The sequence below is a fragment of the Tripterygium wilfordii genome, chromosome 20 (genome assembly GCF_013401445.1).
Source record: "Tripterygium wilfordii isolate XIE 37 chromosome 20, ASM1340144v1, whole genome shotgun sequence".
Lineage (NCBI taxonomy): Eukaryota > Viridiplantae > Streptophyta > Magnoliopsida > Celastrales > Celastraceae > Tripterygium > Tripterygium wilfordii.
This window is the reverse complement of record NC_052251.1, coordinates 3,565,359-3,589,507: the sequence shown is the minus strand read 5'-3', so window position 1 is coordinate 3,589,507 and position 24,149 is coordinate 3,565,359. Positions and strand designations below refer to the sequence as shown.

The 24,149-nt window shown below is 36.1% G+C and overlaps 4 protein-coding genes across 6 annotated transcripts; 3 read left to right on the top strand and 1 right to left on the bottom strand.

Moving 5' to 3' along the window:
• Nucleotides 1-442: 442 nt before the first annotated feature.
• Nucleotides 443-3,502, top strand: LOC119986864 (glutamate--cysteine ligase, chloroplastic-like). Its single transcript, XM_038831557.1, has 8 exons — nt 443-655; nt 803-871; nt 947-1,017; nt 1,110-1,178; nt 1,989-2,082; nt 2,221-2,310; nt 2,383-2,463; nt 2,991-3,502. The coding sequence occupies exons 1-8, from the start codon at nt 443-445 to the stop codon at nt 3,102-3,104; spliced, it is 801 nt and encodes a 266-aa protein (XP_038687485.1). The 3' UTR covers nt 3,105-3,502.
• LOC119986863 (glutamate--cysteine ligase, chloroplastic-like) lies at nt 3,213-4,450 on the top strand. The gene is made up of 4 exons (XM_038831556.1): nt 3,213-3,332; nt 3,669-3,749; nt 3,837-3,938; nt 4,322-4,450. Exons 1-4 carry the CDS (start codon nt 3,213-3,215, stop codon nt 4,448-4,450), a joined length of 432 nt encoding a protein of 143 aa, XP_038687484.1.
• Nucleotides 4,451-8,881: 4,431 nt separating this feature from the next.
• Nucleotides 8,882-10,653, top strand: LOC119986792 (tubulin beta-1 chain). The gene is made up of 3 exons (XM_038831474.1): nt 8,882-9,275; nt 9,365-9,634; nt 9,723-10,653. The coding sequence occupies exons 1-3, from the start codon at nt 8,882-8,884 to the stop codon at nt 10,391-10,393; spliced, it is 1,335 nt and encodes a 444-aa protein (XP_038687402.1). The 3' UTR covers nt 10,394-10,653.
• Nucleotides 10,654-11,658: 1,005 nt separating this feature from the next.
• On the bottom strand, nt 11,659-20,950 carry LOC119986791 (serine/threonine-protein kinase BSK7-like). Of its 3 annotated transcripts, XM_038831473.1 has the most exons (12): nt 20,795-20,945; nt 20,359-20,360; nt 20,109-20,319; nt 19,809-20,029; nt 19,142-19,277; nt 18,069-18,202; nt 17,871-17,976; nt 17,389-17,474; nt 14,760-14,948; nt 14,112-14,264; nt 13,429-13,542; nt 12,282-12,527 (listed from the first exon to the last, which is right to left on the bottom strand). In XM_038831473.1, the coding sequence occupies exons 3-12, from the start codon at nt 20,188-20,190 to the stop codon at nt 12,282-12,284; spliced, it is 1,467 nt and encodes a 488-aa protein (XP_038687401.1). In that variant the 5' UTR covers nt 20,191-20,319; nt 20,359-20,360; nt 20,795-20,945. The 3 variants fall into 3 exon arrangements, with proteins under 3 accessions (XP_038687400.1, XP_038687401.1, XP_038687399.1); XM_038831471.1 differs by lacking the exon at nt 20,359-20,360 and having other exon boundaries at nt 20,795-20,950; XM_038831472.1 differs by lacking the exons at nt 20,359-20,360; nt 20,795-20,945 and having other exon boundaries at nt 11,659-12,527; nt 20,109-20,190.
• Between the last annotated feature and the right edge of the window lie 3,199 nt (nt 20,951-24,149).

The window sequence follows — 24,149 nt, the reverse complement described above, 5'->3', positions numbered from 1 at the left end:
AGTGTTTTGGCAGGTCCGATCGATCGGGAATGGCTCCGATCGATCGGAAATCAGTTTTGGAGTCCAAATCTTCATTTTGCACTCTTTTCCTCCCTTTTTTGCCTTGGCACCTACAATATGCAAATATAGTTTTCTTAGGCAATATCAACTCTTAATCAACTCAAAATGGGATGAACTTATGTGTAAAGGATGTGCAAATGTATGTATATATTTGGCACATCAATAGGAAAGGGGAGTAATATCACTGTTGTAGTTTTATGTTCAGGCCGCTGATGGGTGATTCGCCACCTACAAACTTCATTTGAGACTCTGTCGTTTCCATGGTCATTGCAATTCTGCAAGCCCACATGTTTGCCATTATTTTCTTGTAGATCATTTTATAGGAAGCTTGGTTATTTAATGAAGAAGAAGCCTTCATCTTTGCTAGAGTTGCATGTTTAGAATGATCAGGGGTTTATCGGGTTATTGGGCTTTGATATATACAAAGCCCTTCCTGATTTGTCCAAAGAGCATTATTCTTGATTTTAGATACTTTAGCCACTTGTATTCTGACATGCTATTTTTGGCACGGGGACGGTACAATATTATCAGGAATTACATGCCTAAAGTTGGCTCACTTGGACTTCATACGATGTTTAGAACATGCACTGTTCAGGTGAATTTTCCATCCACCGCTTTTAGAATTTGGACATCCGAAATTAACCCTGGAGTGCTGGATATTTTAATGATTTGGTGAAACTAGTTTTCTCCCCTCATTTATTTCCGTAATTGATGTATGTATGTCTACAAACACTTTTAATAGGTTAATCTGGACTTCATCTCTGAAGCTGACATGACCAGAAAATTCCGCGCTGGTCTTGCTTTGCAGCCGGTGAGAAACTTTGTGCTTCTGCTTCTGGCTCTAAATTTCTCCAATTGTTGAATTCTAATCTGTGCAAATAAGCAGATAGCGACAGCTCTATTTGCAAATTCCCCTTTCACTGAAGGAAGGCCAAATGGTTATCTCAGCATGAGAAGGTTCTTTTAAAACTATGATATAGTTATACTTTTTAATGTACCACTTCCTTTTTCTTATAGGTCGCTATTTATCTCTTTTATTCTTTGAACAGCAAAATATGGACTGATACCGACAACAATCGTGCTGGCATGCTTCCCTTTGTTTTTGATGACTCTTTTGGGTAAGTTTAACCTTTTTCAATCCCATATACAATATCTTATAGCTTGTTTGGGACTGAAAAATATCTGGTTTCTAATACAAATATTGTGCACTATGTGGCACAGTCGCCAAAATCATCCTTTATCGTTTTAAAAAACCAAAAAGTAAGCGAGTAAGTCTGTCTGAGCTGTTTGCTAGTTTGCATGGAATGAGTGATGGTCATTGCCCTCAAGTCATTCCCTCGAACAGGAGCTTAACTCGCAAGCTATAATACTACGGTATGTTCGCAGTAAATGTCTTAAGACTGCTCTTTTTTCAGAGTTGTTTTCTGGTGCCTGTGAAGTGGATGAATCTCTTGTATTTGATGTTTTAGAACATAGGTACTTTGGTCGTTTTTTGGTGGCACAAGAGTAAAATTCTTTTTTGGTGCTCAGCAAATAGATGCACATTGTTTGCAGGGAAATTTCAATTGAGGGTTGAAATCAGACTAGATCCATGCTTGCTTTTTCTTGAGAATTTTTGGAGCTGATTCTGTGTGATATGTGAAGCGTGCTAACCTTTTGCATCATTTTCATCGAAAAATCTCGATATACTGAGTGATTGAACTGCTAAAAGTATGGCCATGCTCTGTTGTGATTTGCCCCAACGATAAAATTGTCAGGTGGCAATTAGTGAGATTCCTAGTTCTAAGAAATTTATCCATTCTACATATCCAGAGATTATACGTTATGAGATATCCTTTATTTTCCTACAGTTATATGTGTTGTATTTGTGTAGAGGAAGTATTACATCATGATTCTTTTTCTTTTAATTTTTACACTATCCTTTGCAGGTTTGAACAGTATGTTGACTATGCTCTAGATGTGCCAATGTATTTTGTTTATCGTAAAAAGAAGTACATGGACTGTACTGGGATGTCATTTCGGGTTTCCACCTATCCTTAGTAGCTTTGAAGTTTTTTTGTCCTCAAATAATTATTTCCTTAATTCTCTATATGCCCTTTACTTTCTAGCTTATGCTGTTGATTGTTCGAGAATAACATAACTTGTACCACACCTTTGCAGGACTTTATGGCTGGAAAACTTCCTTGCCTTCCGGGTGAATTGCCTACCCTTAACGATTGGGAGAATCATTTGACAACAATATATCCTGAGGTTTATTGCATGGATTCATGGTCAAGTGGCTTAATACATTTACATATATGTAAACCATATATTTTTTTTCAGGTCAGGTTAAAGAGATACTTGGAGATGCGGGGTGCTGATGGAGGGCCTTTGAGGAGGTTATGTGCTTTGCCAGCATTTTGGGTAGTTAATTTCATTCCTGTCTAAATGATTCTTTCTATTTTGCGTTTGGTGGTATCATTTGGTTGGAAGAGAAAAGGGTAGAGTAGTCGAAGTATGCTTGTAGCTTCACCAAGGTGAAAATTTGAAAAGATCTATTTGGAGACGTTCGGTTTTTATTGGTACCTGAATTAAACATGAGAGTCTTTACCTTTTGGCTGTAAAGTCTTTTCTTTTCTAATTTTATGTGGTGTTATATTGTGCATTCTTCAAATCCATGTTGACATTTCCGTTGTTAAAAGTGATACATGTCTATGAAGAACATGAGATTACTGCTATCTCTTCATCAGCATTAATTATGCCCATATGTGAATTCGCCCTTGGCTGAGTAGTGAAATCCCATATCCATGAGCAAGAAAGAGGTCACGTTTTCAAATCCCGTCTCCCTACTTGCATACTGAAAAAGTCATCCACTCTACACCTGCATGAGCTCAATGTGTAATAAACTTACTTGGTCCAGCAAGTCATGTTGATTTTCTTGGATCTGTCAGGTAGGCTTATTATATGATGAAGTCTCGCTCCAAAATGTTCTGGATATGACAGCTGATTGGACAAAGGAAGAACGAGAAATGTTGAGGAATAAGGTAGTAGCAAAGTCTTCATAGCCTTACGTGTATTAATCTTTTCACAGTTAGAGGTATTGTACTCCATTTCTTTATAGTCTGTTTTTGTGCCCATTGACGCTGGGGTACCTTTTTCTTTTCTTTTTTTTGATGTTCATCAAACCGGCTTTTTTTGTGAAATCGAAGTTGCGCGCTGTTCATCACTTGGCACATAGCACATTATCAGATAGGATATTAAAATTTCCAGCTGTTGTGTTTGTCGAGTCTTTAGTTTGTACTCTATGGCATCGTGCCCAGAGAACCTCCCGAATTTTCAAGACCTCCCATTACATGGTCAGCTGCTCTTGGTATCCTTTTCCTAACTATGTTTGGTGAACTTGACTGCTACATGTAACAGTCCTTCATTTCAAGTCTGTCAATGCAGCACTTCGTAAAGCTTATTTTTGAGAAGTCCTTTTGACATCAAACATCAATGGAATAGTCAAAACAGGTGTTCTAGTTACAAGATTACTTGATCGTACTTAATTCTTCAACATTGACAAAGAGCCTGAGCCCATCTTTTAGCAGATCTGGATAGTGAATCTAATCTATAAATCTTTAAAGTAGGTTCCAAAGACAGGTCTGAAGACAGCATTTCGGGATGGATTGTTGAGGCATGTTGCTCAAGATGTTGTAAAATTGGCAAAGGTAAGTTTCATGAAGTGGTGGTGGTTGTTCTGCCTTTTTTTTTCTTTTTCCTTTTTGGGTTTCTTTAAATCTGATGTTCTTCTGCAGGATGGGTTAGAAAGGAGAGGATTTAAGGAATCTGGGTTCTTGAATGAGGTAGCTGAGGTGGTTAGAACAGGTAACTCTTTTGGAATCTATAATCTATATCATGTATGTGTTTATCATTTCTCTCCTTTTCAGTTCAAGAAAGAGTTTTGCTTATAAAAAAGTAGATGATAGGGGACCGACGCGGTGCCATGAACGATACAAAGAGTGAACGAATTACAGGGAAATCAATACTTATTTTGTTGACCTCGAGAGGTTTAGTGCTTCATATCATCACATAAAGAGGCCCCTCTTTTGAGTCAATTCGCAGGAATGCATGCCTTGGGTATAGTAAATATGAAAGATAAGTCTTTGTTAGCATTTTGCTTTTGCTTTTGCTCCTTTAAAAGTAATTTCCTTATGTCTCAGCTGTTCAAGGTAAATACTCCTGACAAGGATCGGTTAACACATTTTTTTTCTTTCGTGATTTTAATCCATTTATTTGGTAGAGTATGTGGTGGTCTGAGATTCGTGACAACGTAATGGCAGGTGTGACACCAGCCGAGAAGCTGCTGGAATTATACCATGGAAAATGGTGTCAATCTGTGGATCCTGTTTTTGAGGAGCTACTCTACTGAGGTAAATTAGAGTTATATGACAATTCATCATTGTCCTGCTGCGCGTAACCCTCTCTAATTTGAGGGTGTATCTTTGTTGTTTCTGTTCCTACTTCAATAGATATATAACTTCACTGCAATAATTATGATGTATATATACTGCTTGGCTTGAGGAAACTCTTCGAGAATATGACCAGATCAAACATAATATGACCAGATCAAACATAAATTATCAATAAAAGTTGTTGAAACCTCATTAGAGAAAATGCTTCCATTTTTCAAAGTTGCAAGTTGGGGTGTGGCGTTCCATAAAAAAAATGTATGCTTAGCACACCTCAATGATACGCGGATGATTTTTTTTTTGGGATAATCGAGAATGACATTAAATAATTAGACTAACCGGGAATATATTTTAGATAGTCGAGCAAATTCGGATGAGTCAATATATTTTATAGGAGATCGAGGAGATGTTATAGACATTGTAGACGCGTAGTTGATTGTACACTACTATTGAGATAGTCGTTCCGTAATTATAGACCTCTAATGCCAGATTTTTTTTTGCCTCATAGGATTCTCTGAATTATTTATTTTCTTGACTAGTGCTTGCTATTTGTTCGTTGATGGCTTCGTATTCTATTTTTAGCATTATTTGTTCGTTGATGGCTTCGTATTCTATTTTTTGAATCGCAGTAGTTCTCTTGTTTTGTTAAATTCCTTTCGGCATGTAGTTAGACATGCATTGATTTGTCAGTACTAACTTTTAAATAAAATTATTTTATTCTAAAATTCTTTCAAAGTTTATAGAATTTATTAAATATTTATTTTTTTATCGATTTAAATAGAAAGTTCCTTAAAAAAAGATTTAAAACAAAGAAAAGGTTTTTAGTTCGATTGAATTCTTCTTAGAGCCTTGTATAATATTTTAAAAAAATAAATTATTTTCTAAACTAGTTTTCGGATGATTCCAGGTGCATCATGATTGATTGACTGGTTGGTTTGGATGGATATCGATTGCGGAGTTGGTTGGATGGTTGTACCCTCATTGTTGTTGGCTAATCGCTAGCATGAGACGTGATCATTGTCTGTAATTACTTCCCCTCTTGTTGTTACACGCGTGATGAGTGTTTCCATATTGTTGTGCCAGAGATTGTGGTGGATGATTATTTCATATATATTTGTTTGCATATATATATATGCATTATTAGTAGTGATTGTGGCATGACCATATTTATTATTTTTTGCTCCTTATTCGTTGATTGTTGCGCTATTTGCCATTTGTTTCGGCCGATTGTATCTACTTATACATATTGCTCTCGTGATTGATATTTGCTTATAGATACCCGAGCTCTTGTCATGTATTTATTCCTATTGAATTTTATAGCCCATCCCTTTTTGGCTTTTCTTTTTCAAGATGATTTCGATGAGGGAGGCCGACATCCCGTGGAATGATTCACGATGACATGAATATTAGGATCCTGAAGGGTTAGGGTTAGGGTTGTTTTGCATAAGATTTGATTTTTCATGATTCCAAATATTTTTTGAATTGTTTGAATTATTCTGAATAATATCTAAAAAAACATTCTAACGTTTAGTTGAATTTTAATTCAACTCTTCTTGAGGATTTTGCATAATAAATATGGTTGAAGTTATTTTAGTAGTTTCGCGTACCCAATGTGATATGGCGTTACAAAATCCATCGCTTAAACTAGAAAAAGAAGCCCAAAAATAAACAATCAATCTGAACTTGAATCATGAAATACAGGAAAGTAGCTCCAATTAGCAAAATAGTGTAGTGTAATGTCGACTTCTTCCCTTTTGTGATTTGACCAAGAGCCACCAGATAGCTATCCTCCGTCTCTCTCTTTCTCACCTTATCTCTAACATGTGTACGTAGTGATAGTGTTGTGGCTTTCCGGGGAAGCCACATCTGATTTTTATTTAATTCTCTTTTTTTTTTATTGGTTACATTGGATCCTTCTAGAGTTGTGGTTGGAACTTCGATTGGAACCGGTTGACAATAAGTCTGATTTGGGCTTCAATATAGTGAATCGTATTTGGGCTTGACATTGTGAGCCCAATTTAATAGGTTTAGATTTGGGAGAATGCAGTTCGGTACCAATTAGTGGACTTTTGGATATATAGGTCCAATAAAAAAAATAAATGGACATAAAAATATCCATAAAATGATCATTTATTTTTCCATCATATATTATATCCTTCAGTTTTACACAATTGGCTTTCTTTTTTCTTTCTTCTTCGTATCTTTCTTTCTTCTTCTTCTCTCTCTTCTCTTTCTTCTTCGTCTCTTTTTATCTTTTTGTCTTCTTCTCTTTCTTCTCTCTTCTCTCTCTCTCTCCCGATCTATTTTTCATAATTCAAAGATTAATCTGTTATTTATGTTGTTCATTGCTTTCGTTTAGGTGTAGATGTTAGGTATAAGATTTTCTTGAGTCTTATGACTGTCGGATCTGAAACAATCTGTCAAATTCTGTCAAACCATCGGACCTGTTCATGTTCCTATTTCAAATATTAGTCTAATTGTTCGCTATCTTTTGCGTTGGACATGAAATATCCAAATTCCAACACTTAGGGGTATAAGTGTTTGGGTTATGGACAATGTTTATTCAGGTGTGACAGGACTTACTGTCAGTTCAAAGATTTTTGATAAGGGGCTGCACCAAATTTGACTTGTTCACCAAACGAGTTTTGTGCAAACTAAGAACACAAGACTCAAGAAAAACAACACATTACTGGAATGCCTCAGGATTTTATTGAATGGGAATACATCCTGGAATATATTGGGGTGTGTTTTACAAGCTAAATCAGAAACATAGTTGTGGAGGCTTGGAAAGTAAAGAGCTAAGCTAGAAACTAGTCGATCGGAGCCATGCTAATTGAAAATATAAGTGGGCGGAGTCATTGCCTAAGTGATGTGCGTATTTTTATACCATACTTTTGTGTGTATTTCTAATTAAGTTCTCGATAATTTTGATGAAATTGAGTTGATGTTATTTGAATTTCTTGTGCTTTTATTGTAGAAGAGTTGGTGTTAAGATCTGGAGCGAAGAAGTGAAGAGAAAGATGAATCAGTCATAAAAAGACATTGGAAGGCCGCTTGCCAAAAGAGGCCAGCGGGAATAGAAGATACATCATGGGCCGCTCGAGCGGCCTGGGACGGATTTGGTACATAATCACTGGGGGTTGGGCTCCAAGTGAAATTTTGGAATTTTTTATTTTGAGCTTTATGTACCAGCCCATGCAAAAACTAATTAGCCCCCAATGAAAAATAATCAACCCCCAAAAAAAATTACTACCTTCTGTAATGAGCACAAAATTGAATTTTTGAATATGGAGGAAGAGTATGTCGATTCATATCACCCCCGACGTAAAAGCAACAGTATTAATGAATTTAATTATCATGTGGAATGCTTTAATACGATTGTGGATAAGTAACTTTTGGAGCTTAATGATCGATTCAATGAGGTCAATTCTGAGTTGTTTCTTTGTGTTGCTTGTTTGAATCCAAATGATGTTTTTAGTGATTTTGATTGTCTGAAATTATTACATTATATTCATGTCATATAAAATAACCCAAAAAAATTTTTGGGGGCCCGCTATTTTATTGTGCCCCAGTAAATTTGGATCGTGGATCCGCCATTGCCACAAACCCTCTCCCTCCTCTAGCTCCTCTGCTGATCACCAATTGACCTAAAACAAGTTTCGAGGGTTTAACGATGACTAAAAAACCGAAACCCACCTCAGAAAACTGGCAATCCTAACGCTGACAATCAATCTAGCAGAATGCCCTAATTGTAATGAAATTGATAATTGAGTGACATGATTGAAAACAAAAATGTTATGAGGAACCAAATTGAAAAAAACCATTATCTTCGAGATATTTCATTATAGGATTCCATCACCAAGTGGCCAACTACTTGATCTGCAAATAGGGCCAGACAGACAGACAGTCAGTCATGTATATTTTATTAGGTAATCACTCTAATAATTGATTGAAACTTCACACCCTTTTCCCTGTTTCACCTTCTGTGCCCTGATAAAACAATGGAATCTTGCACTGATTTTTATGGTGTAACTACCTTATCTCCATCCACATGACTAAACTACCCTATTCTTACATACTTCCTTTTTTTATGGAAATTACAAGAAATTGAAGGCATTTTTGGAATCTTAGTGACAGTTGGGAAATCATTGTAAGAGGATGTGTTGGTTGAAGCCAGAGGGGTTTTCCATGCAGTATGTTTGTCTCCTTTCATATACAGCTCACCATTTTTGTTGGGTTATACACATTGGCCCCTCCTAAAATAGACAGATGACATGCAATTCTATCCCTCTTGTGCTGCCTACATAAGGCCAACACCATTTCAATCTTGTTCAGTACTCCCTCTCTCTCCCTTTAATACACTTGTTTAGAGAAAGAAAAAGAACAGAAAAATGAGAGAAATTCTCCATGTTCAGGCAGGCCAATGTGGGAACCAGATTGGAGGCAAGTTTTGGGAGGTGGTGTGTGATGAACATGGAATTGATGCCACAGGAAATTATGTTGGAAACTCTCGTGTGCAGCTTGAGAGAGTTAATGTTTACTATAATGAAGCAAGTGGTGGCCGGTACGTGCCTAGAGCCATCTTGATGGACTTAGAGCCAGGTACCATGGACAGTCTGCGTGCAGGTCCTTATGGGAAAATCTTCAGACCTGACAATTTTGTTTTTGGCCAAAATGGTGCTGGAAACAACTGGGCTAAGGGACATTACACTGAAGGAGCTGAATTGATCGATTCGGTGCTCGATGTTGTCCGTAAAGAGGCTGAGAATTGTGACTGCTTACAAGGTAGTATTTGTCCTTCAAATCTGAATATGGTCATGTTGATGCCTAAATTGACTCTCTTTTTTTTTCCCCCTCTGCTTGTTATTTGATAGGATTTCAGATTTGTCATTCACTGGGAGGTGGAACTGGATCAGGAATGGGGACTCTACTGATATCAAAGATCAGGGAAGAGTATCCCGATCGTATGATGATGACTTTCTCTGTTTTTCCCTCACCAAAAGTCTCTGATACTGTCGTTGAACCCTACAATGCTACCCTTTCTGTACACCAGTTAGTCGAGAATGCGGATGAGTGTATGGTCCTTGACAATGAAGCTCTCTATGACATCTGCTTCCGCACGCTCAAGCTCACCAATCCAAGCTGTAAGTTGCCATTTTTTTACTGCAATTTTTGCACCCTTGTTATGAGTTTTTGATTTCCAGGATGCATACATGTTTGTGCATTCTACAGTTGGTGATTTGAACCATTTGATCTCAACCACAATGAGTGGAGTAACATGCTGCCTTCGATTTCCCGGCCAACTAAACTCGGATCTCAGAAAACTAGCAGTGAATTTGATACCATTTCCGCGGCTTCACTTCTTCATGGTTGGCTTTGCACCCTTAACATCCCGCGGATCACAGCAGTACCGCGCCCTCACAATCCCTGAACTCACACAGCAAATGTGGGATGCCAAGAACATGATGTGTGCTGCTGATCCTCGCCACGGCAGATACTTGACAGCATCAGCTCTATTCCGAGGCAAAATGAGTACTAAAGAGGTGGATGAGCAGCTGATCAATATACAAAACAAGAACTCCTCATATTTTGTTGAATGGATTCCCAACAATGTTAAGTCAAGTGTCTGTGACATTCCTCCAACCGGGTTGTCCATGTCTTCGACATTCATGGGGAATTCTACTTCCATCCAAGAAATGTTTAGGCGCGTATCGGAGCAATTCACTGTCATGTTTAGGAGAAAGGCTTTCTTGCATTGGTACACTGGGGAAGGAATGGATGAAATGGAATTCACTGAGGCAGAGAGTAACATGAATGATTTGGTATCAGAATATCAGCAATATCAAGATGCAGTTGCAGAAGACGAGGAAGAGTACGAGGACGAGGACGAGGCAGAGATGTGAATTAATTTATTTTTGGTTACTTCCATAACCAAAGATGATGTTGGTTTGTTATTATTTATGTTTGTGGTTGAATCAAATAAGGGGGTTATGTTTGTGATTTATGAAGTTTTGGTCCTTAGTAACCCCATGTTTTCTGGAGATTTGTAATATTTTTATGTATTTTATAAATGGTGATTTGTTAAGCTGGTTTGTTCTTGTAAAAGTAATATAACTTTCGCTGGCTTGATTTTTTTCAAAGATATTGTATTTTGTTCTTGCAATCTAATTGTTGAGCTTGTATGCATCTTGTATTTGATTCAAACTTTGTCTTTGTTATTGACAAAATATTTGTTATGGTAAAAGATGCTATCATAAACTCCCTTTCATGGAATATGTTTATGTGGATGAGTAAAAATCACATATTTAGTACGGATGGCAAGGGAGGAGAAAGAAACTTCCTCACCTTAATCCAGGAGGATACAAAGTCAGAAGGTTCAAACCAATTGATGAACATCAAGATAAATTGTTATATGCAACTCAAAATTCAACGACGAGATCAACCAGATTTGGGATAAGAAATTCCCAACAGACCATTCTACAACAACTTTAAAAAGGAACCATTCCACAAAAACTATAAAAATGAAGGTTAGGCCTGTGAAAATCCATTGTTGATGCTCTCTGATTTGTCTCTCTAAAAGATTACTGACTTGAACATCGAAGTACCCCCCGACCATAGAGAACCATCTGTTCTTGTTTCACCGGTACGTTGATTCACCATGTACGTCATTCCTTGGGATCAGGAGTTGACGTGTCAATCGTGCAGAAAATCGCACCGGACAGTTTCAATTTTCTTATTGATATCATGATACTGGCATGCCACATAAACAGCATAACAAAGCAGATGATCCCATCACACATCTATATGCACTAGTCCATATAAAGAAAAAAAATCTATCCGCGCCAGTCCAGTTACAATTTCAGCTTCTGGTCCTAAGACATGGAAAGAATGGCACTCTTACGAAAGTATTTAAGGAATAACAATTTCCAGAACCATAGAGCTAAATTCAATTCAGCCAAAAAATTTGCAACTTCTAAAGCTCCCCACCAAAAATAAAAGTTCAAAACCCAATAATTTTACTGATCCACAGTCCACTGTCCACATAATAGCCAAAAGGGGAGAAGAAAAATCCTGGTCCACCAAAGGCAACCCCCTCAAGGCCAAGAACCCATAATTAGATTTGAGATTTCTGTAGCTTCACAATTTCTACATAACATTTTTTTTTAAAAAAAAAAAGAAAGAAAAAAAAAAAAAAAAAAGCGTTATAGGATAGCAGCAGCAAGACAATTCCATGCCCAGCGGACGCTCTTTTGAAGATGATCCTTTCATTGGAGCAAACAAGTGATGCAGAAAACTAGATAGAAAATTGATTCCAAAAGGGAACATCACACAAAACAAGCCAATGTTAGTGTTGCTTCAGCAGCCATATGCAGTAGCACTGTACAACAAATTACAAATATGAAATCTTCTACTCACTCCCTTAATGCAGCTTTAAACAATAGTTGCATCCTCCACGGACAACTGCTTCACAAACATTTTAAATATTCCCCATGACTTCAGTAACCAGAAATGCGTCTAGTTTTCAAAAACGTATGGAACCTCCACAACTGACCAAGAACTTTCTATGCAGTTTGTTGTAAAAAGAATCTTTCACGACGATGGCTACTTAAACCAGTCATGCACCCCTAAGATCAGAACCAGTTATATCTATTCAAATCATGGTGTGCTTTAAGACTGAAGAACCATTTATTGTTGTGGCTGCAACTTGAGAAGCTTTTGTTTGCCAATGGATAGACATCTACCGGAAAAGATCAAGGGAATAAGACCAATTTATTTTGACTTCCTCTGCTGTCAAGCAGCTTCACTCCTTCTATTCTCGAGGACAGATCCCTCCCTAAGAGCTACTTGTGCCTCATTCTCCTTTCCCAGTGTAAAAAGAGCCACAGCTTGTAAATAAGATGCAATATGCCAAACAGGTGATATTACTTGTGCCTGCAATGCGTCATTTAATGCTTCTTGTGGCATGTCGCTCATAAGATAAGAAAGACTACGCCTTGCAAATATAGTAGGGGAGACCATGGTTCCAACATCAATGAACTGCAAATGTGACAAATCATCAGCTCATTTCATAATTGATTCTCATACTTCTTTAAAAAGATGAGAACTTTTGAGTTGAAGCATAACAAACACTGTCCAGAGCAGTGGCGGATGCACGTTACAGGTTGGGCCCCCCAAAAAAAATTTTAAAAAAAAATCAGCTTAAATTAAAGTATTTACCCTAAATATAGGCATACTGTTTATATTACTAAAATAGTTATATTTTCTAATAACTATATAATATGTATGGTTGATATAAAAAATATAATTATTGATAGATGATATACACTCAATCAAAAGAACAAATATTGATCGTTGCAAGTTCATACATGATAGATAGATGATTTATACTCAACAAAAAAATTGTTCAGCACAACTTAAATGATTTTTTTTTTGTTATCTTGAACATTTATGTCTTTAATTTTAGATATTTGCTTAATTGAATGACTATATAAATATTTACTTAATTTAATAACTAGATAGATATTTGCTTGTTCTCGGTCACTTTTCAGTAAAAAGCCCTAAAAATATTTTGGGGGCAGCAAACCCCCGTCTACCTTTAGTCCCCCTCCCATATATTCCCAACTCTGACATTAACCAAGCCAGCCTCAATTATTTTTCTAGATTTGCCACTGGCCCAGTGTACAAAAGAGGCCCAGAGCTGAGGTTTTGATCCAGGAAACTAGTCTGAACTTGTATTTCAGCTTTCAAGGAGAAAAGTTGAGAATTTTTTTCCTTAATTTACCCATCTAATTTTAACCCACAACACAATTCTCCTTTGTCAATATGCACGTAAGTAATAAACTTGCATATTACAGTCAATATTTCAAGAAGTGACTCTATAAACCTGTCTCCCATGTATCTTTCATTTCATTTAAAGGATGGCAAACTTGTCTCTAACCTGAGAGTAGCAACCAATGGCAGCTTTAAAATCTTTATGGCGAAAAGCAGTATCACCCTTTTTCTTTGAATTCAGTGTGTCCTGTATCTGGTTGGTCCACATCTGGAATGATAGCTGCAAGCCAGGAAAAAGACAGTAAGGACACTGTTCCCTTTATACAGCTGAAGTAGGAAGATACTAACAGAAGTTTATAAAACACAAAAAAATATGATACAAAAAGAAAGAAGGTACAAATGTGAGGATCCTTGCTCCAACATCAAATAAGAGGAAATTGGTCTGAAGCTTGACAAACACTATGGCTGGATTACAGTTCGGTTAAGGTTTAGCAGGTAGATTCAAATGTCAATAACTGATCCCAGTAAAAAAATAAGAATAGCGAACCACGAACTCAAGATCATATGATAATGATACGGAAGAATGCCTACAGAGTACAGACAGAATGAGGTATGAAATATCTTAAATTATAATCAAGTCTTCTATAACAAAATCAAAGCTTTCCTTATTCCCCAAGAGTTTAAATACCAAATTAATGTTAGCTGACAAAATTACAAGCCAACACATATTAACATAACAAGAACCCGAATTTTCTAACTAATAATCATGGAGACATTTCAATAGCATATATGATATGACATACCAAGAGCATTAAACTCTCAGTTACATCCGAAATATCAGAAACGAACCTCATTAGCTGCCCCATCGTCATCTTTATAACCCAGTTTTTCTAAGATCTCATGCAAAGCAGTCAAATCCATTCTTAAGCACATATCACCAAGTGGCGTAAGAGGTAAAGCAGCAGAACCATGTGGTATACCCATCAATACATGAGAAGGTACCTGCAGAAACAAATTACTACAATTTTCTCATTTCTTCCATGAAATAGTATTTTTGCCAATTTTCAGTACACTCCACAGCCAATGTATAATGCACATTAATCAAAGCAAAGTTCTTGCATTTGCAATTGTTTTCAGTTTTTATAAACCCTAGAGCACACAGAAATATAATATGTAAAAACAGCCTAAAGGTTCCCCTCAAACTTGCATAGACTGTTGAAGGCCAGCCTAACTTAACGTAAAAGTGGGAGAGCCCAGCTATGTTAAGTAGTAGAACATCCAAATGAAATTAAAGCACAGCCTTTCCACCATCTGACGGTAGACCCAGCGGCAACTTAAAGTCCGTTAAGCAGAGATTCCACAAGCAGATACCGAAGCCCATATATATAACTAAATAAACGCATACCCTTTCCCAGAAAATCTGCTTTTATATACTTATCTTGCAGGCCAAAACTAATAGGAAAAACAAGAGTCACTTAAGATAGAAAAGATGGAAACCTCAGTATCCTTCTCAAGTGGAATTAAAGCGGCTACCAATGACTTTGGATTTGGTCGCTCCCGGGGCTCATATTGTAAACATCGTGAAGCTAAACGCAATAGCTCAGTCCCATCATCGTTAGTAAATTGACCTTCCAAGCAAGAATCTGTCAACAGTTGTACATTCCTATCTCGTATTAGATCCAATGCCTGAAAGAAACAATGCAAGCTATGTTAACTTTGAACATAAAACTGATATGAAACAAAACAGGGTTTAAATCTTATGAAACCCAGCCACACACAGGTGAAAGTGAAAAAAATAATAACAATAAAATACTTGGTAGACATAAAGGAAATAAACCAGTATACCCACCAGAAATGAGAACTAAACGACTAACTTTAAAAAAATTACGCCATCAAATTACAATAAATAAAGAGCAGGGAATTATTTTCAACTTCTTGTCACCAATCTTATTACTTTCTCGACTATTCATACAGGTGTAGATTTTTGTTTATAGATATATGCAGTAATGAAAGATAATTATCTTTATTCGTAAAACCATTTCTTATCTTTATTCTTCCCCCTAATCTTTCAACATTAACTTCTGCTTCACTCCTCCCCAAAAGCAAGAGGAGAACAAAGAAAAAGACTTGCTCTAATAGTTCTACATTTCTGATAATAACATATTCTGATAGCAACAGCAGATGGGGGGGAGGGGGAGCCGCACCAAATAAGATACCCTACAAACTGCAAGAATTTGAAGCAAAGCTATATCTCAAAGCACACTTGCAACACTTAAGGAAAAATCAGCGACAAAAAAAGTAAGATTGCTATAAGTTTCAATACCAGAATCCAGATCCCTCTGTTATTTTTGTCATGCAGGTACACCAGAACTAAATGCAAAACTGAGTTGTATTCTTACATTGCATGCAAAGCAGTATTGCATAATTGTATTCAATGTTCAGTTTGATATGATTCTATTTCAAAACAATGTTCAGAGTCTTATGATAATTTCTTTTCTAAAATAAGATAAGGATCCTCATTTATGTAAAATGATGGACAAAGTTGGATGGTTATTGTCCATATGGATGCTCCACCTCAATAATTTTAGAAGGGGAAGGAAAAAAAGAAATCAAAACTCCCTTCAGGTTTAGATACTGTTGCGAGCATTTAACTTCCATACATAAGGGACCCCAGATGAGCTGCAAGCCAGTACACAGACCCAATCCAAAAAAGAAAATTAAAACAAAAGACTCGGCTAGAAGCCTAGAAACCCTAATCCAGCTGGAATTCTGACAGATCATCTATGTGGGAAACTATTTTCCTAAAGGATTTAGTTCATATGAAGTCCAAAACAGTTTACTTTTTTATATAAATGAAGACCAATCAACTTTGATCAAATTGTTAGAACTGATATCAAATGGCACAATAAAAACCACATGGTAACCTTCCCTTTTCTTCACTTCCCAAAGACATTCACCACAAAAAAGACTCACATGCACCTCCAACAACCCTCACTTCCCTGGACTCTTAAGAAGCTGCTTTCCTGTTTTGCATATTCTTATTAGAGCGAAAGAAAAAAGAAGTACGGCAGGAAATTCTTGCAGGGGGAGTCATTAGATCATGCTTTCTGTACCAACCTACATAGGATGTACTTTAGATTAGAGAAATATGGGCATTGGATTCATCACCCGATTTCCTATCAGAACAAACTTGACAGTGCGGAGTCAGCTCATGTCAGATTACTTCCTGTACATCATTTTGTTCTTCAAGGTCTTACCGCTTGTGCAGCGTAGCAAAATTGGACTAATTTACACATACTCGTGTGTCGAATATTCCATGTCCTTGTATTTCCATGTTGCATTTTATTTCAAACTGCACAATTACTGAATAGTTGCATCACTCTGAAATTAACCTTTAGTTATGAGATTCCAAGTGATTAGTTAGCACATTTCACTAGTTTTTTTCCTCCCCTTTTTTATGAAGTATGTGTCCGCACTTTGCAGTAGTATCATATTGTTTTTTTATCAGAGTTAGACTGCAAAAATGGTAGGTCAATAAGAGTTTCTGAATTCTATCACTCCGAAAATTGGAACCTGACAATTGCATTCAATCTTAGACTAATAAAGCTGAATCCTAGCTAACCAAATTCACTCATAACTTAGTAGGAGTTGGTTCTAAAGAAGATGAAAAGAAGGGAGAGACTACATATTTTGTGTCAAAAGATTGAATGACAACTAACGTGAGGTTTTAAAAACCTATTCATTAACTAGTGCAAGACAGTCTGTCTTTATGGGTGTGCCAAGTTTGTTGAGTTAAGGACCTGACAAACAGGGTTTTAAAACCTCACGTTAGAGCAGTAAAATTAAAAAAAAAATCTACTGAACAAGAGAGAGAGGAAACAGCTAGCAAACTATTTTAAGATGGTTGTTAGATATTAAAAATAGAACTATAGGCGAACATGTGGCCCAGTGGTAGAGTTGCAGGGGTACAACCTAGAAGTCACAGGTCCAATTCCTGGAAACAGTCCCTCCACATATTATGTGAGGTAAGGTCTGCGTACATATTATCCCCATTGTGGGAGCCTTGAGCTTGAGTGTTGTTTACCTTTTTTTAGATATTAATGGAACTAATAAGGAGAAAACTTACATGGCTAGGAGGAATATGTTTTCCACTGAGAAGATCAAGCAAAAGGGTGCCAAAGCTATACATAACACTTTCTGGAGTCACTCTTCCTGCAAAAGAATGAGATGCTAGTATCAAAAAGGAGAAAAGCAACATATAATAATCAAATGTAACTTAAAATATGGCAGATATTCAAGTAAATTATGCTCTGTGGGTTGAAACCCCTTGGTGCTTCTTCGCTAAAAGTCTTTTACATTCCAATAAGAAATTTCAAGTAACTTATAAAGTCTTTTGCCATTCAAAAAAACTGGATTTTTATATTGAAAAATCTGTAATAATATCTGAATGGATATCCAAAATGGCAAACAAACAGTTGCATTAAGAAAGGTAATTCGCAATTTGCTGAGCAGTTTAATACGCTATCAAGTTTGTACTGCAAATGAATTAGAAAGATCCATCTGCATGACACAATACATCTTTCCTTTTGCACTTTAGAAGACAAGCACCTGTCCTCAGATACTCAGGAGGAGTAAATGCCAAATTTGTACTGTAACTTTTTCCATCTCTACTGTTCTTCATGAGACCAAAGCATGAAAGCCTAGGGTTGCCTTCCTGATAAATAGTATTTAAAAAAAAAAAGCAATCTGAATTAACTGCAACTACAGGAAAAAATGCAACAACTCAGAAGATAATATCATACTTACATCATCAAAAACAATTCTATAAGCATTTAAGTCATGATATAGGCCACGTCCTTTGCTGGTGCAATATTCCAAAGCTTGGGCAAGATATAGAGCCACCCTCAATCGCATTGCCCATTTCATTGGTTGTGTTTCCCCTGAAAAAGGCATGCTTAAATATGACTACTGAGGTTCATAACAATACTCATTATAATCCTCGTAAATAAGAAGAATGTGAGGTTTACGATTATTTGCCCAATTGGGTTTCCCTGTCAACAGGAGATAAGAGGAAGACGTAGCATCACATTTCCTACACTAAAACAAGTTTTGGAGTACATAATAATATCAAGAGAAAGGACCTATCATTCCCAAGCATAATGAAAGACAGATAAATATAGCAGACAAAGTAGGATTTGTGACACTTAAAATGACAGACAAACAGCAAAATGTGAGGATATGAATTTAAATGCTCTGCAAATTGATTCAAGTATTACACAACTACTGCATTCAACCATGCACCACCACTCACACCACTGTTCTTTTTATCATGTGTAATCTAATCATAAGGTGGTGCTTCATGGTAGATAAAGCAATCAAACATAAGAGAAGTAAATTTTAGTAAACTGGGAAATGAGACCTATTAGAATATGTATAAATAATGTGAAATTAACTTATTGGGTTGAATGACAAAGTAACTAATCTTAACATGGTATCGGAGCAAAAAGTCTTGGGTTCAAACCTTAACTTGTGCCATTTAAAATCTCTTTTGTTGCAGCCCCCAAGTGTAGGCCTTGTGTGTGTTTGTTGTTGCCCCAAGTAAGGGCCTTATGTGAGAGTAGCCCTAGTGTTGGGTCTCATTTGTTGTGCACGTGCTTGGCCGTTGGATTGCCCAGCCCACATTTAAGGGGGAGTGTTAGAATATGTATAAATAATGTGAAATTACCCAACCCAATAAGTTAACTTATTGAGTTGAATGGTAAAGTAACTAATCTTAACAAGACCAATATACATCTAGTGGCAGCAAAAACATAAAGGATTTGAAATTCCAATGTAGAAATGAGACCGAGCTTAAGTAATGGACCTGAAAAGAAACTTACAATGAAATAGGTGCTTTGCTAATGTATTGTTGGGCATATATTCTGCAACAAGTAACCTCTCATCTCCTTCATAGCAACAGCCAAGTAAATTTGCCAACCGTAGGTTCCGCAGTTGGCCAACAACTTTTGCTTCTTCCTATGGTTATAGAATGTTAAAATTAACACTATAGCAAATTTCATGAAAGACAGAACAAAATATCTATTTCAGGAAAAAGAAAAAAAAAAAAAAAAAAAGAGAAAGAAAGCATAGCTCTTTACGTTTCATTAGCGTCTATGCACACCAAATACTGAACCTAGGACACAAAAGCTATGATAGGCAGTCCATAACAAATAAACAAGCCCAACTCCTTAAGGAGCCCCAAAATATTAGTTTCAAAACTCAGGAAACCAAATATAGAAATTCTTAACCTATTCAAATCTTCCTCGGCCCATTTTTCACTTTCAATAACCCAAGAATTCTTGATAAGTTTCAAAGTATGATAAACTTACGCAGCATCATCGTAAAGAGCCTAATCAAGGCCCCGCTACATGCCTTAGTGAGTAAACCCATATGCCAACAGGCAAACTATATTCATATAATTGGCCTATGCATTAGGCGACAAATAGAAAGAAAATGAAAAAAAAAATAGTGAAAATTCATGAAATGGCCTCATCAGTATATGCTTACCAAAAATTGACGACCATCAGGCCAAGCTGATCTATTAAAACGCTTCACAGCAATCCGCCTCTGATTTTCAAGCTTCCCTTTATAAACCACATTTGGAGCCTTTTCTCCATGCTCCGAAACTACATTCTCAACAGCAAACCCAGATGTAGCCATCCTAAGTGTGTCAATACTGTATTCACGAAATGCAGGTACATCATCAACTTCACTCTTCTCCTCATTTGCTGCAAAAAAAGCAACCCATACATCAGAAATCACTCCCTATAAGTAAAAACAAGAAGCCAAAAACCCACTCTTACTCACCCACATCCTGAGCCTCAGGAATTGATGCATTATACACGGAGCCCCAACAACACCATGACAGATTCGAACAACCGCAGCCCATTCCACTTCAAAATCTGAATGTGAACAGTATCAAGATTTGAGCTCTTCAACCTTTATGTAGTTCAACTAGACCATCCAGGTTCCCACTTCAATCCACTTTCTTTCCCAACTTCTAGATTAGCAAAAAAAACTGCACGATACCCATAAAAATTTAAATTGCTGCCACAACAACTGTTGATAATTTTGAGAGGCTTCGCTGTAAAAATGCCTTTCGAGCAAAAAAAACACTAATTGCCTGCAAAAATACCAGCTTGATATAGATTATCCTTCCAAAACCTATTAAAAGCAATAAAAGAAGCTACAAAATTACGTGTCGCAGCATTCCATTTCAAGTTTTTAAATTCAAAAACGAATTCCATTTTTTAATTTCTTCTTTTTGTTTGCACAGACTTCCCTTCCCTCAGAAAAGCCTAGCCAAACTACAGTGGGAAACGACTCTCCACCGAGTCAACTCAATCCACCAGGTCAATGAAAATGGTAGTTCTCTCTGCGTAACTTCAACTCACGTCTTAAATCAAATCAGAACAGCAAAAAATAAAAACAAATAGACATCTACAATCACACACAAGTATATGTAAAAGATATAAAAGCCAAAGACAGAGGACCTGAATTGACGAGCGAACTTCGGCCAGAAGAAATGGGAAAGTTCAGGGTTTTAATTTAGATTGTTATCTTTGTGGGTTTTGCAAGAAAATAAAAGCTGTGTATTGGGAACTGATTTTTCTCTTTTGTTTTTGTTTTCTTTTGTGGGGGGGGGGGGGGGGGAGTTTTTTGAGCTGAGAGAGATTGTTGTGCTTCGTCTGGTGCTGAATGAGACCTTTGTTTCAGATACGGTTTATCTATATCAATTTTATTATAGATATAATATATATATATTTGTGCTTATCTCATCAAAATTTGCCTTATTTTCCACCGACATGGACCCTCTGTTTCTCCCTTTTCTACGCGTACCCTCCATAAATCAATTTTGCCCACTAAGTGTTTCCAAAAATTAACTTAGTTAATTAATGTTAATAGTACGAAGTATGAATCTATGATGCCGTAAAAATCTTTCTTACCCTATTTTTTAAGCACTAAAACACAAACACTATCTTCAAATATTGCATAATTTATAACATCCGCACGGTTTTGGTCCAACAAAAGGCACATCACACACTAATTGGAAGGATTGGGTATTCAATATGTATTCATATGTTTTTTCTTAACAAAGAAATGTGGGTGATTGGTCAATAATTTAACCGATCGGTCGATTACAAATGGTTATTTCGGTTAATTGGTCGATTCTCACTAGGAAAAAATTTAAAATAATTGATGATTCGATTGGTTAACCGTTCGGTTCGATTATTCGAGTAATTTTTTAACAACCCTGAGCAATGTTGTTAAAAGATGATATATTTGTTTGAGAGAATACCAAGTTTACATATATAGTAGCGTCATGCGCATCCATATGTGGATACGGTGCTAACATACATGTTTGGAACTTATATGGAGCCATAAGTTCAAACTCTTAGGTTTTGGACTCATATAGATATATAAACGACATAATTTTTTTTATACTCATATGATGTGGAACTTCAATCACTTGTAAATTTTCAACAATTTCTCCCTCACATGTGATTCCCTTCCACATCGAGCACACTCACCCTCGTACTTGAACCACCTACTTCGTTACTGACCCCCAAGAGCCATGTCTTACTCTCTTTCAATGCGTGCAATACAAGTCCACAAAATCAAACATGTAAGAGTCGTCCTTCGAGCCACCCTATCTCCGTATGTTCCCACTCAACCTCATTGATGCCATATGTTTGGAACTCGTATGAACCAAAAAAGTTAAGCTATTAGGCTCTAAACTCATCCAAATATATTAAGCACTTAACTTTGTTATACTTATCCAATGTGACACTCCAATAATTCTCAACAATATCAATCTCAAAATAGATACCAATGAGTACATTTTTGTAACTTCAATTTGATTTTAGAGTAATTTTGAAATTTGGCTCTAAAAAAAATTAATACACAACATGAAATTTTGGAAAGTCATCTTCTATTTCTTTTTTTCAACAAAACTAAGTCAACGGAAAAAAAAGGCAGGTGTTAATTGGGATTTGGTAGTGGATTGTGATGCAGCACTCAGAACCAGAATTGTTTCACACACACTAAAAAACGTGTTTACTATCATAGGAGCTTTTATCCTAAAAATTTTTTTAAAAAAAAACTTGATATAAAAACAAATAGAAGCACCAATAATAGAATAGAAATATAAAATATAGAATAAAAGGGATGGGCGTGCAGCAATGGATGCCCGTAATTGAAGCAACAAGAATCTTTGCATTATATATATACCTATTCAATATGTCACTCTCAGCTACCTCTTTTGCCTCTCATACTTATTACTTTGTTGTTTCTTTCAATCATAACAACAACATTACTCTTGTCACAAATCCATACTTATATATATATTTTTTAAAAAAAAATTAGAGTGACCTTTTTCGAATGTATATGGATTCAATAAGAATTGATGAAAGTATGATCCAAAAATGAAATGAAATGCTGCGACACGTAATTTTGTTCTGTAAATGTGCATAAATTTATCCAGGTGTGTTACTTGGTTGTGATAAATTTCTCCAACGTGAGTATTCAATTTCTATTATTCATATTAACATTCCACAACTTGTTAAGACAATTTATTTTCTTTTTTGAAATATCTCTGAGAAATGTGTTTCTCATTGGAATCAAACTTTTGATACACATATGTATAACCCAACCAATTGTTAATCGAGTCATCTCTCATTGGTGACGTGTTAAAGACAATTAGCTTTGAGATTTACATAAGTTTATTGTGATTTAAAAAAAATTAAATGCCACGAAAAATAAATAATTATGGTCGGTGAGCCAATCAGCGGCGAAGCCACGTTGGACAAGGGGGTTAACTGACCCCCTTCAAAAAAAAAATACTAATTATATACTTATTTTAATTTAGACCCTTGAATTTTCAATTTAGACCCCCTTGTTATAAAAAATCATGCTCATGGTTGAAACAATAAGACATGTGATAAATATTACGTATCATATTTTATAAAAAATTTATTTTTAGTATTATTTTTTGTACTTTCGAATGTATAATTAATAGATAACCCAAAAAAATTCTAAGGACTGAACCCTCGCTTAGCTTTGTCTGCCATGACATAAAATCCTCTGTCCATCACTACGATCCCCCTCACATAAAGTCTTGGCTTCGCCCCTGGAGCCAATCACGGCATGGCTTTTTGGAATTATTTGATTGGTTTGTTTTGAGATGATATTCACAACTTATATGCACTAACTAAATCAAAATGGTTGCTGGGTAGCTTATGATTGGGTTAGGACCCAACTCCAGCACATACTGCATTTGGCAGTTTTTGATTTAAGGTGGGTTTTCATTTCATTTCATTTTCCCAACCGTGCGAACTAGAAGGAGACAAAAAAACTTTATGCTTTCAACCAACCCATTTCAAGTCTTAATTATTTTTCTTGGCTTCTTTTTCTGTTCCCATTCCCCCCGTAGTTTCCTACAATTTCCGGTTTCAATGGCTTTTTAGTGTGGCTAGTGGTAGTGGGCTCTCAACTTGTTGAATCAAACATCATTTATTTATTTATATGATTTGATTTTAGTCATTCACTTGAATTTCTATTTTATTTTTCTGAAAAAAGTACTCTTTTTTTACTAACTTTTCTGCTCTAAGGTTTTTTTTTTTTTATTATTTATTTGTTAATTCATGTGTTTCTAAATGAATAAAAAGTATTTAATTAATTATAGAAATCAAATTTATGCATGAGATAGAAAACAAAAATGGCTGTGAAAATTCATTTGGCACCTGTTTTTAGTAACTTGTTTTGAAAATATTGAAGACCACTTTTTTTTAAAAAAAAATCAACACAACAAAATTATGTTTTGTAAAATTTTGGGTAAAAAACCAGTGG

What these genes read in the sequence shown, in the direction of transcription:
- LOC119986864 (XM_038831557.1), top strand. Translation starts at nt 443, where the DNA reads ATGATCAGGGGTTTATCGGGTTATTGGGCTTTGATATATACAAAGCCC. An exon ending in TTAGAACATGCACTGTTCAG is followed by an intron (nt 656 to 802) that starts GTGAATTTTCCA and finishes CACTTTTAATAG; the next exon opens with GTTAATCTGGACTTCATCTC. An exon ending in TGACAACAATATATCCTGAG is followed by an intron (nt 2,311 to 2,382) that starts GTTTATTGCATG and finishes ATTTTTTTTCAG; the next exon opens with GTCAGGTTAAAGAGATACTT.
- LOC119986863 (XM_038831556.1), top strand. Translation starts at nt 3,213, where the DNA reads ATGTTCATCAAACCGGCTTTTTTTGTGAAATCGAAGTTGCGCGCTGTT. An exon ending in TTGTGTTTGTCGAGTCTTTA is followed by an intron (nt 3,333 to 3,668) that starts GTTTGTACTCTA and finishes TCTTTAAAGTAG; the next exon opens with GTTCCAAAGACAGGTCTGAA. An exon ending in GAATCTATAATCTATATCAT is followed by an intron (nt 3,939 to 4,321) that starts GTATGTGTTTAT and finishes TTTATTTGGTAG; the next exon opens with AGTATGTGGTGGTCTGAGAT.
- LOC119986792 (XM_038831474.1), top strand. Translation starts at nt 8,882, where the DNA reads ATGAGAGAAATTCTCCATGTTCAGGCAGGCCAATGTGGGAACCAGATT. An exon ending in GAATTGTGACTGCTTACAAG is followed by an intron (nt 9,276 to 9,364) that starts GTAGTATTTGTC and finishes GTTATTTGATAG; the next exon opens with GATTTCAGATTTGTCATTCA. An exon ending in CAAGCTCACCAATCCAAGCT is followed by an intron (nt 9,635 to 9,722) that starts GTAAGTTGCCAT and finishes TGCATTCTACAG; the next exon opens with TTGGTGATTTGAACCATTTG.
- LOC119986791 (XM_038831471.1), bottom strand. Translation starts at nt 20,190, where the DNA reads ATGGGCTGCGGTTGTTCGAATCTGTCATGGTGTTGTTGGGGCTCCGTG. An exon ending in ACGATGGGGCAGCTAATGAG is followed by an intron (nt 13,543 to 14,111) that starts GTTCGTTTCTGA and finishes CCTGGCTTGCAG; the next exon opens with CTATCATTCCAGATGTGGAC. An exon ending in CCATTGGTTGCTACTCTCAG is followed by an intron (nt 12,528 to 13,428) that starts GTTAGAGACAAG and finishes TCACATTTGCAG; the next exon opens with TTCATTGATGTTGGAACCAT.